This window comes from Pseudophryne corroboree, chromosome 8, assembly GCF_028390025.1.
Source record: "Pseudophryne corroboree isolate aPseCor3 chromosome 8, aPseCor3.hap2, whole genome shotgun sequence".
NCBI lineage: Eukaryota > Metazoa > Chordata > Amphibia > Anura > Myobatrachidae > Pseudophryne > Pseudophryne corroboree.
This window is the reverse complement of record NC_086451.1, coordinates 85,318,004-85,330,271: the sequence shown is the minus strand read 5'-3', so window position 1 is coordinate 85,330,271 and position 12,268 is coordinate 85,318,004. Positions and strand designations below refer to the sequence as shown.

Here is a 12,268-nt window from a genome sequence, read left to right as displayed (position 1 = left end):
AGATGGGCAATATGTAGCCTTATGATTGACACCAATTGCCAGCTCAGTGCAATCTAGTAGTGTAGCATCATTTATGAAAGATGTTGATGTCTTCTCACCAGCAGCCACTAGGACTGTACAAATATAGAGTAACCTGTGGGTGGCGCTATGGTTCAATGTCAAAGGAGGGAAGCAATTGAGAGTAGCCGATGGGCCAAAGATCAGATGTGAGGCATCTGATAAATCCGTTCACCATTCAGCTACAATAGTATTGGTTGGCTGAACAGATTTGCTGGTCTGCACTCTCTTGATTGCTGGTCGAGCTCATTTAGTATATAGAGCAGTGATGGGGAACCTTTGGCACTCCAGCTGTTGTTGAACTACACATCCCAGCTTGCCTTGCTACAATTTTAGCATGCCCAAATAGCAAAACTGTAGTAGGGCATGCTGGGATGTGTAGTTCAACAACAGCTGGAGTGCCAAAAGGTTCCCCATCACTGATATAGAGTAACTGTATTCACTCTGTGGAGGATGCACTTTAAAAGGACCTGTTTCAGGGCATGAAGAGACTGATCACACAAGAACGGTGCTTTAATGATGAAACAACACTTTTTTTTGTAGTATGTTTTTCCAATTTAATGAAAATGATGGAAGTGCGATGTAGCAGACATATAAATGCATTATACAAGCTCTGTAAACAGAAAAGGATCAGAATACTGTTTCGTACGGAGGTCTGAATCCTACTGGAAAGGATCCCTGCTTTATCAACATTTCTACCAATATAAAATATTTCAAACACAGATACAAGAATATAACAGTCTTTACAAAGAAATGTCTTATGAGCTCATAGCCTTGGATACTGAGAAGCTGCTTGTTCTGGTTGACCAACACAATTTATTATCCTGATAGGATGCAGTGAAACATATTTATACTGAGACAACAGGTTCAGTCTATGCACAACTATTGTTGGTCTACTGAAATGTGTTACTAGCTCTATTACGTGAATCCCTGCAGTGTAGGCAGTATTCCAAGTACCCCCAACAGGTCTTGTTTTCTGGATTTCTTTAATCATGCATAGAGGAGTTGATTTATTTTGCGGAGTCAATAATTATCCCACAGACAGAAATTCTGAATACATGTCTTGTTGGGGTTACTTGATGCATGGACTTGATAACCACCGGATTATGTAATTTAATAGGAATCCACTACATGTATAGAGCAACAACTATGGAAACAGTCTGAAATGTTCATCGTGAAATCTAGTGGCAGATCTACTTGATAGACAGAAAAGTGCAGATGAGACGAGACTCAGGTTCAGTCATATGAAATACAGAACATTTTGACTAAAGCAGATTTGTGAAACCTGTGGCATTCTAGCTATTGTAAGACCACAAGTCCCAGCATGTCCTGGGCTATTTTAGCTGAAAAGCCACAAGCTATTCAAGCCTCAGCTAAAGTAAAGTAAAGTGCTGACATAAAACACAATTACTGTTTAAAGTGAATTGAAATATATACAGCAGGAGTGGAGCATGTGTCCTACACCACCAGTGCTGCTAAGTAATAAAGTACTTCAGAGTACTATCTTCATTCAAGCCGCTCTGCCCATATTATGGGGTCTATTCATGAAGCAGTGAAAAGTGTGGAGAAGTGAGCCAGTGGAAAAGTTTTCCATGGCAACCAATCAGCATTGATGTAACATTTATAATTTGCATACCAATTATACGGAGCAGTTGATTGGTTGCCATGGGCAACTTCTCAACAGGGTCACTTCTCCGCTCTTTTCACTGCTTCATGAATATACCCCTATATATCTAAGCAAGACAGGTAAAACAGTTAAAACGTTACCAGTGTCCAGGCAAGTAAGCATTATGGAGCTATAGGAATGGCCATTTGCAGGAGAGCACTCTGGGATTGATTTTGGCGGTTAAAGCCGCATCTCAGCCTAATTAAGTGTACCACAGAGGGCCCAAACAAACTGTCCTGGTACCTGCCCTCTGGGGCAGGAGTCCACCATCCTTCATGCAGATAGAGCCAACTCTGTAGGTGCCCCCAGTATGGTCCTGTCTATGCATAGCATTTATGAGACACATGGTGAATGTAAAGGAAGCACACCATACATAGCTAATGGATATCCCCTTCATAATGCCATGCTGCTACAACCTTCACAACGTTTCTTATTTGCTTCAAGGAACGCAGGAATGAAATCTATTGCTTATACGCAAGATTGCGCCCTGCCAGGTAATCTGCGTATTCCCTGGTGTAAACTGGACAAACCAGAGCCAGAACCTACAGTCATTCCAATGTGTCCGCATTACTTCTTGCCTTGAGTTAGAAGTCCACATGTTTAAGCTGTTACCCATCTCCTGAAAGCTACAGGGAAAGACTACTAGGAAGATAAATGCATATAATCTCCCATCACTTTCTTTCCTAACCATGCCAGCAGGTCTATAACAGCAGACTTCTCACAGAGCACCCATAGCCGACACCCAGAGCGCCCACCATAGGGTGCTGAGCCAATGTTTCATCTCACAAGGATCCAGTGACATCACTATGCATTACATCTCTTGCCGTCACTGGTTCATAGGGAATGTATATGTCGCATTCCCATGGAAAATGCTGCAGCCGCCACAATGGCTGCCCCCCCCATCTGTGTAGGTGATGAGATCGCTTTCTGCCTCACTCTCTGTCTAGAGCAGACTTTCCCAACCTCCGTCCTCAAGGCACACTAACAGTCCAGGTTTTAGTGAAATCCAGGCTTGAGCACAGGTGACTAATGAGTACCTCAATTATTCTGACTTAACCATGTGTATGAAGCCTGGATATTACTAAGAGCTGCACTGTTAGTGTGCCTCGAGGAGCGAGGTTGGGAACGCCTGCTCTAGAGTCTCCACTTAAAATAAAAAAACAACCTTCAAAAAGGTTTCATCTTCACATAACCCAAATGTAACGCAACTGAACTCTACACCGGATATTACTGGAAAAGCCGCGTACACGTCAGAGAATATGGTCAGCCTGTAGGGACTGCTGTTTCTACTGTACTTACAGGACCATCTCCATAAAAGACATTTATAAAAAAGAGGAATTAAGCAGATTTTCCAATAATAAATGGCAGCATTCAGTCATTTTAGCTCAAACATTTAATAATACCCCTTTCAGACCGCCAGCTATGAACACAGGTTATTGGCACATGAATGCGCATAACCCGTGTTCATGTGCGGTCTGACAGGTGCCAGGGTTGATATACCAGGTCGAGCGACCCGGTATTCCAACTCGGGTAGCGAGCAGGGTTGAACTTGTGTTCAACCCGGCTCGCTCTGCGGTGTGAACGGGAGCCGGGTCGATGCGACCCATTTCCCGTTCACTGTGTGTGGACAGGCGGTGCTTGGAGATCATGTGATCTCCAAGCGCCGCATCATCGCTGACATCAACAACCCGGCAATATGCTCTTGTATCAGGCACCCTGGTGCGACCCGCCTCAGGGGGTCTAAAAGGGCTATAATATCACTATCGTTTAAGTGGAAGAACAAATGGACACGTCAACATGAAAGACCGTGGTCACCCTCCCATATAATCAAGTTTATTATTTCTAAATAATTCTATTTCGCTTTCAATAATTCTATTTAGATTTAAAGGATGAGCATAATATAGATTATGTTCTCTATTTGCAGTCTTGATGTTACACAAAACAGTCTCTACACGTATAAAGCTTATTTAGCCAAACCCCAGGGCAACTGTTGCTCTGTAGGAAAAAAAATCCCTCTCTCTGAGATCTGGGAATTATGTGTAACTCACATACATGAGCTATGCGTGTCTGAGTTACACGCACATTGCTGCTGCATATTTCCTGTACTCTCTCAGGCACCCTATGAGATCCTGCGTTACAATCACTCTGTATAGGTATTGGCCTATCCCCTTCTTCCTATAGGGCTATTTTATAATCCTCTGTTCTAAACCTAAAAAAAAAACAGTCGCTTTATTCTTAGGTGGAGTTAAAAGAAAACAAAACCCCATTCCCAGCACCCAGACACAGTGCAAGCGGGTGTAGATGGATCCGATTCCTGAGATACAGAATAACTGTAGTCATTGTTTAAACTAATAGTTGACCAATATTCTGTAGGATTAAAAAATCTGCTAGTTTTGGGTGACATGATTCTACATTCAGAGGTAAATTCTCTCAATGTTTGGGATCGATGTCCCACACTATCATAAATAAGCCCTTTTCCTTCTATTATCTTCTGTACTCAACGTGTAAAAATAAAAGGATTTTTACAGGATTGGTATAACAAGAAATAATAATAATAAAAAATAAAAAAAGTAGATGCTTTATGGAATTAGCATATGGACTGTAACCCACTCTCCCCTAGCCAGCTTCTAATACCTCGTAGCTGCAACAGACATACAGTAAGAAGTCAGGTCTTGCCAACGCTGGCAGTGAACAATGGCTCCATGTGGGAGGAAAGGTAATTGATAGACCCAGAACCAGCTCAATGTGGCCTACTGCTGGACTCCAGGTGAGTGCGTTTGCCAGGCAGCAGCACGCCTCCGGATTCCCCCTGTCCCGACAAGGCCCTCTTCTGCGATCGTCCATTCACAGACCCTCGCTGCCACTTACAAATGTCTCCGTTCAGAATGTCCTGGATGTGCTGCACAATCAGGTTAATGGCGACTGGGGGAGAGACCAGAAAATCAGAATTTTATTAAAGAGAGCAACATACTGTGTATTAATACTGGTGTTCAGTACAGGTGCTATCATTTTACTAAAAGACATAAAGAAACCGTTTGATTTATAGTTTGATGCTTGGGCTCATCAAAAAATAGCTTTCTTCTCTGTCTAATGGACGAAATCAGAACACGGGGGTATAGCTGGTACTGGGAGGAGCCTGGCACTTTAACTCTAATAACCAGCAGGGCATGGCTTGGGGAGGAAAACCAGGCTCACTCCTCCTCCTTGGGTTTCAGTGATAGGAACAACGACTGATTCAGCTGATCCATAGACGTACCGGCTTGGGGACAGCCATTGACAGTTAGCAGCCATCGATGTCAGAAATGTTATGGTTCACTGCAATCGATTGCACGGGTAGAGATGTTTTATCTTTCCTTGCCCCAGCGCAGGGGGAAGGGCGTTTCATCCCACCCCCTCCCCTGACTGTCCCACTGCCTGGCTTGGCAATGGCTTTCCACCAATGGTTTCATGCCGACTGATGGCCTTAACTATGCCTACTTAGGGCCTCATTTGTCTACTTTACCAGTGTCATCACTGGGATACACTGGAAACATGCAATGGGTCATAAAGGGTTAAATAAGCTTCTCAGTGATGTACCCAACATCACCCCTTTCCCCACATTCAGCTTTAAACCCCACAAACACTCACAGCGGTGGCTGGATTGAGTGAATGAGAACATAGCTATCCACAGTACATGTTATGTAAAAGATAATGATAATTCAGTTTGACTCTATATAAATCCAGTGCATTATGGCTGCATTCAGGGACTGCACCTGGATAGCTGTAAACGTGGCAGGAAAATATTACCATTAATCCCTACAGTATACACATTCTTAGTGCAAATAGACGATAGTCCTTCATTTGTCTGAAAGCATTTTAAGGGGCATTAAGGATGCATTTACCCCAGGAATCAATCCCCTTATGTTTATATGCATAATGATACAACCTGTAGTCTACCTATCCAGTGCAGGGAGCTCAGCAGATATGGTGATACCCCAGGTAAACAAATACAACTGCCTGATGAAATAAAATTGTCAAGAAGCAAGGTCTAGGCAACCTGTGGTAGTCCAGTTTCTGTGGAACTACACATCCCAGCATGTCCTTCCACAGTTTTGCTGGAGTGCCACAGGCTGCCTACCCCTGGTCTAGGCAGCGTATTTAATAAATATGTGAGAGGTTATGTACAAGCCAGTACAATGCGAACAACCACTTTACATGCAGTTCTCCAGCCGATGTTGGCCTACTGCCCCTAGTTAGGGACTAAAGAGACACCACTTTAAAGATAGTCCCTAACCGAGAACACACAGGAAGCAGCAACTCACCCATATTATCCACTCCACGTGGAATGATGACGTCTGCATACTTTTTAGTCTAGAAATAGAAACATCAGACGCTCAGATTACTCATAACTCATCTACAACAACTGAAGAGGCTTTATTAAGAACCTAATGAAAACCTGTCCCAGAGATACATATACACTTATTAGTACCCACATTATCATATACACTGGAAGTATGGGGTATAGGCCCTGTCTCCAGGAGATTAGACACTATGGGGGGAATTCAAATGTTTGAAAAGTCGGTCGGGTGTCTGGTTTTTCCTGCCTATTAGATAGGAAAAAACAGACACCCAACTGACTTTTCAGACAATTGAATTCCACCCTAAGGCGGTGAATTGTGTCACCCCCTAATTCCCCCTCCCCAAGGCTGTCATGTCTGCAAATACTGCAAGTATAGAGATGCAGTGGACTCAGAGAGCTTAGTAGTTCTGTGCTGCAGTTTTAGATGAAAATTAAAAACCATCGGAAGGGGGGCCAATGGCTACCATCGATGGTGTGAAACTAGTTGTTTCACTGCCATTGATGGTAAAACCATCTTACATTGGGTGATGATCATTGATGGCCATCCCTCTTTCAGCTCACAGCCTCCTGAGCGCCCTAACCAGGACTTTAGACGTGTTTAGCCGCTTTGAGTCCCTAAACCCAGTACTAATAGATGCGTACACACGGCATTCATATCAAAGGGGGAAGGGCAACTGAACCGCTCTGATGGACGCCCACAAAACTATTGAATTCCTTAAAGGGCTGCGGCAGATACAGATGTGTATTTCTTCCATTTATACTTCATGCAACCCAGGTTTATGTTGTACAGTTGTAGACGGGTTATTCCATTAAACACTGTTAAACCAATAAACATGAGAGTAAAGTGACATAAAATGTTCCTTCTACAAAACTGCACCATTGCCCAGCCATGTAAGTTAGAGATGTATGCTAATGATGTAACATGGAGATACGATCGTCTGCTAACATCATGTAAGCAAATAATGCGTTCAACCAGCTGGAATGATAGGGTGAGCAGGGAAGGGCGGGAGGCGGAGGGTCAGATCCGTACAGAAGGAAACTAAACAGACAATGATATAGACAGAGTTACCGGGAGTGAGAACTCCTCGAATGCTGGCTTGACAAAGGTGGTGTACTGCGTGAGAATCTGCTCCAGGTCTCTCCCCCGCTTCATGTCCCGCAGAACTGGAAGACAAAACACCCCTGTGAGTAGCCTGCATGTAATATAATACATACTGACAATAATATAACCTCAAGCCAAGCAGAATATTACAATAGCACGAAGGAGGTCGTGGTGGTGAAGGTACAACCGACCCTGCCCCACACCCACACAAATTAATGAATTCCTTATTTTAAAAAAAAAAAGAAAAAAGAAAAAAAAAGAAAAACCAGCATAAAACATAACATATTCTAGAATCATAAATCATAATTACATATGCAGAGTTTTTCCTGCCTTTTAGATTCTCCCTCTATCCCAGTGAAGATGTTTTCTAGGTTATCATTTGGTGGAGAGTCAGGGGTGATAAGTACTGAGCACAAATATGCTAAAGCTACAGGAGGCGGCTTGTATTAGGACACCTTCTTCATGCTTGTGTGATCTACTGCTGCGTCTGAGGACCCAGCATTGCATCATCTGTGAGAACATCAGCCATCTAAATTAACCCTCATGTTACTCAGAATGACCATCTCACATCAGGAGCTGATGCCAGTAAATCAGACGCAGACAGTGGCTTTGGCACTCCCAGAAAGCAGAGGTGACATGCACCCGTTTTCAATAATGCTGCCTGTTGGGCCCAGAAATGCCAGAATAGGAAGGGCCTCTCACCTTCCCATCCCGGGAGCCAGTTGCTGGAAAAGGCCGCAAGACATCAGGTGGTGTCCCTATGCACGACCGCGGCAGGCTGGAACCACAGCAGCAGCACAGGGAAGGAGTCCGGATCAGGCAACCATAAAGGGACAGCGCCGCCAGTATTCTTATTATCTCCAAATTTAAAATGATGCCAGTGCTGCCCCACTATGGCAGCCTGTGGTGTGCTCCAATCTACACCGCTGTCATGTGGGCCCCTTTGCAGCCCAGGCCCGGGAATAGTGTCCCCCCTCCCCTCCCCTCCCCCCCCCCCCCTGAAGGTGGCCTTGCCTGAAGCACCAGAAAGCCCACGTTTGCCTGAATAGCACAGTGTACAGCAGAATCTGGGTGATATCCTATTAGCCCCAGTAATTTACCGGGGCTAATTGTGCTGCTGGGGAGCTATCTAATTAGCCCTGATAAACCGGCACGAGACACGGCTTATCAGGGATTATATTTCACCTGCCTCAGGCATGCGAAACCAAATCCCCGGAAACAACCCCGTTTTCATGCGAAAATGGGACTGTTTCTACAGAAAACACACAGCTTTCACTGAACCAGTGTGTTTTCGGGAGAAAGGGCATGTTTTTACAGGCGATCAATCAGGACAGCCTGTAAAAATAATAATTGGTGAAACATCGAGAAAAATCGAGAAAAACATACCTTTTCGCACCCGATGTTTACCGGGGCAAATAAGATATCCCCCCTCTGGCTGAAGCCCTGCAAACCTGGGCACTGCTAGTTTTCTGTGACCAGAAGATGAGAAAACACTTCTGGGAGGTATACTAGTCCCTTCAATGCAATCAGTCCTCCGTGATATAACACTTAAGTAGGGAGACAAACTGTTACCTTAAATTATTAGTGTTTATGACGCGACACAAAACTCTGCTGTACTGTACACTGAGATACAGTGATCTGCTGTGGATGGTGAAACTGACACTCAGCTTCACAGACCGCTGCTAAGAAGACGAAGGCTAGGAGAGTCTTACCCCTGCGGGACAGCCTGACGTCAGAGTCCGTGTCCACAAACAACTTCAACTGAAACATGTCCCTTATTTCTTGGTTATAGAACACCAAAATCCCCTCGAACAGCAAGACGTCGGCCGGATACACTGTTGTAGTCTCTGACAATCTGGAGAAGTAACAGACAGTAAGGTGCACAGCCCACCCTTCAGGAAGCGACAGTTCTGAGCACAGGTCAACAACATCTACTCTATGGCTCAACTACTGGAAGAGTTCAATTAAGATGAAACGCGTTGTCAGACAGATACATTCATAGCATTCAGGAATGTGTATATCATTTCTCCTAAAATAAGTGCACACTGAGACTAGCTTCTAAAACAGATGAAACTAATGATAAAAAGGAGTATAAAACATTAGAGCTATATAACAAAGCAACAGTTTATTACATTTCAAACTTCAGTTTTATCCCATTTAATAGACGATACCTGTATTTCGACGACAGCTCCCTTTACTCATATGAGTGTAACGTGAGTGCCTCACCTTGAATGAGTGACAAAGTCATATGTAGGAACGTCCACTATTTGCCCTTCTAATATGCAGGTAAGCGTCCGGTACATCAATTCGTTATCAAAAGCGTCTGAAAAGAGAGTGACAACATGGACAGACACTGGTATTACAGGGAATGCTTATCCTACGACCCTACAAATAAAAATAGGATTTTGGTACCTACCGGTAAATCCTTTTCTCCTAGTCCGTAGAGGATGCTGGGGACTCCAAAAGGACCATGGGGTATAGACGGGATCCGCAGGAGCTTGGTCACACTGAAAAGACTTAAACTGGGTGTGAACTGGCTCCTCCCTCTATGCCCCTCCTCCAGACCTCAGTTATAAGAACTGTGCCCAGGAGAGATGGACATTTCGAGGAAAGGATTTTTGTTTAAACTAAGGGCTACAAACATACCAGCCCACACCACAAACACACCGTACAACCGGAGTAACAGTAAACCAGCTAACAGTATGAATTAACAACAGCAACAAGCTGAAAACGAGAAATACACCACCGTATATAAACTAAGTTAACCAACAAGAAAACACTGCAAGTAACAGTCCGCACTGGGATGGGCGCCCAGCATCCTCTACGGACTAGGAGAAAAGGATTTACCGGTAGGTACCAAAATGCTATTTTCTCTTACGTCTTAGAGGATGCTGGGGACTCCAAAAGGACCATGGGGTTTATACCAAAGCTCCAGACCGGGCGGGAGAGTGCAGACGACTCTGCAGCACCGACTGAGCAAACACAAGGTCCTCATCAGCCAGGGTATCAAACTTATAGAACTTAGCAAAAGTGTTTGAACCCGACCAAGTAGCTGCTCGGCAAAGCTGTAAAGCCGAGACGCCTCGGGCAGCTGCCCAAGATGAGCCCACTTTCCTGGTAGAATGGGCTTTTACTGCCTTCGGCACTGGTAGCCCGGCCGAAGAATGAGCCTGCTGAATCGTACTACAAATCCAGCGTGCAATAGTCTGTTTTGAAGCAGGATGACCAATCTTGTTGGAAGCATACAGCACAAACAGCGCCTCAGTTTTCCTGGCAACAGCCATTCTGGTGACGTAGATCTTCAAAGCTCTCACAACATCCAGAGACTTTGGAACCGCCACAGCATCTGTAGCCACAGGCACCACAATAGGCTGGTTAATATGAAATGAAGAAACCACCTTCGGCAGAAATTGTTGACAAGTCCTCAATTCCGCCCTATCCGAATGAAAAATCAAGTACGGGCTCTTATGAGATAAGGCCGCCAACTCTGACACTCGCCTGGCAGACGCCAGCGCCAACAGCATGACCACTTTCCAAGTGAGAAATTTCAACTCAACCTTACGCTAAGGTTCAAACCAGGAAGACATAAGAAACTGTAAGACCACATCAAGATCCCATGGAGCTACCGGAGGCACGAACGGAGGATTGATATGCATTACTCCCTTCACAAAAGTCTGCACCTCTGGGAGGACAGCTAATTCTTTTTAAAAGAAAATAGACAAAGCCGAAATCTGTACTTTGATGGAGCCTAATTTCAGGCCTGCATCTACTCCTGCCTGCAAAAAGTGGAGAAAGCGACCCAAGTGAAAATCTTCCGCAGGAGCCCTTTTAGACTCACACCAGGAAACATACTTTTTCCAAATACGGTGAAAATGTTTCGCCATAACCTCCTTCCTAGCCTTAAGGAGAGTGGGATTGACCTCCCCCGGGAATACCTTTACAAGCTAAGATCTGGCACTCAACTTCCATGCCGTCAAACGCAGCTGCGGTAAGTCTGGAAACACGCATGGACCCTGCAACAACAGGTCCTCTCTTAGAGGAAGTGGCCAAGGATCTTCCACCAGTAATTCCTGAAGATCCGGGTACCAGGCCCTTCTTGGCCAATCTGGAACGACGAGAATCACCTGAACCCGTGCTCGTCGAATGATCCCCAGTACCTTTGGAATGAGAGGAAGTGGAGGGAACACATACACCGACTGGAACACCCACGGAGACACCAGGGCGTCCACTGCACTGGCTTGGGGGTCCCTTGACCTGGAACAATACCTTGGGAGCTTTTTGTTGAGACGAGATGCCATCATGACGATCAACGGAATTCCCCAACGCTTTGTCACCTCTGCAAATACCTCTTGGTGAAGAGCCCACTCTCCCAGGTGGAGATCGTGCCTGCTGAGGAAATCTGCTTCCCAATTGTCCACTCCCGGTAGGAAGACCGCTGACAGGGCGCTCACGTGTTGTTCCACCCAGCGAAGGATTCTTGTGGCCTCTGCCATTGCCGCTCTGCTCCTTGTTCCGCCTTGACGGTTTATATGTGCCCCCGCTGTGATGTTGTCTGACTGTACCAGGACAGGTCGACCCTGAAGAAGGCCTCTTGCTTGTTGCAGGCCGTTGTAAATGGCTCTTAACTCGAAAACATTTATGTGGAGATAAGCTTCCTGGAGCGACCATTTCCCCTGGAAGCTTCTTCCTTGGGTGACTGCGCCCCAGCCCCGGAGACTTGCATCTGTTGTCAGAAGTACCCAATCCTGGATACCGAACCGGCGTCCCCCTAGGAGGTGAGAACTTTGTAGCCACCACAGGAGAGAAATTCTGGCTCTGGGAGATAGACTTATCTTCCGGTGCATGTGCAGGTGAGACCCGGACCATTTGCTCAGCAAGTCACACTGTAACACCCGGGCATGAAACCTGCTGAACGGAATTGCTTCATACGCCGCAACCATCTTTCCCAGAACCCGCGTACAGTGATGGATTGACACACTCGTTGGCCTCAGGAGTTCCCTGACCATCGTCTGCAGTTCCAGAGATTTTTCTTCTGGAAGAAATACTCTCCGTAATTCTGTGTCCAGAATCATGCCCAGAAAAGGCAGCCGAGTGGTCGGAATCA

The 12,268-nt window shown here is 45.3% G+C and overlaps 1 protein-coding gene across 3 annotated transcripts in view; it reads right to left on the bottom strand.

Annotated features, from left to right (window-relative positions):
* Positions 1-580: 580 nt before the first annotated feature.
* The window catches only part of UCK1 (uridine-cytidine kinase 1), an 81,733-nt gene continuing 70,045 nt past the window's right edge, over positions 581-12,268 (bottom strand). For all 3 annotated transcript variants that reach the window (XM_063936777.1, XM_063936776.1, XM_063936775.1), the window contains exons 3-7: positions 9,391-9,487; positions 8,877-9,019; positions 7,132-7,226; positions 6,025-6,073; positions 581-4,645 (exon numbers count right to left, since the gene is read on the bottom strand). In XM_063936777.1, coding sequence (XP_063792847.1) covers positions 4,464-4,645; positions 6,025-6,073; positions 7,132-7,226; positions 8,877-9,019; positions 9,391-9,487 — 566 coding nt within the window. In that variant the 3' untranslated portion in view covers positions 581-4,463. The remainder of the gene's footprint in view (positions 4,646-6,024; positions 6,074-7,131; positions 7,227-8,876; positions 9,020-9,390; positions 9,488-12,268) is intronic.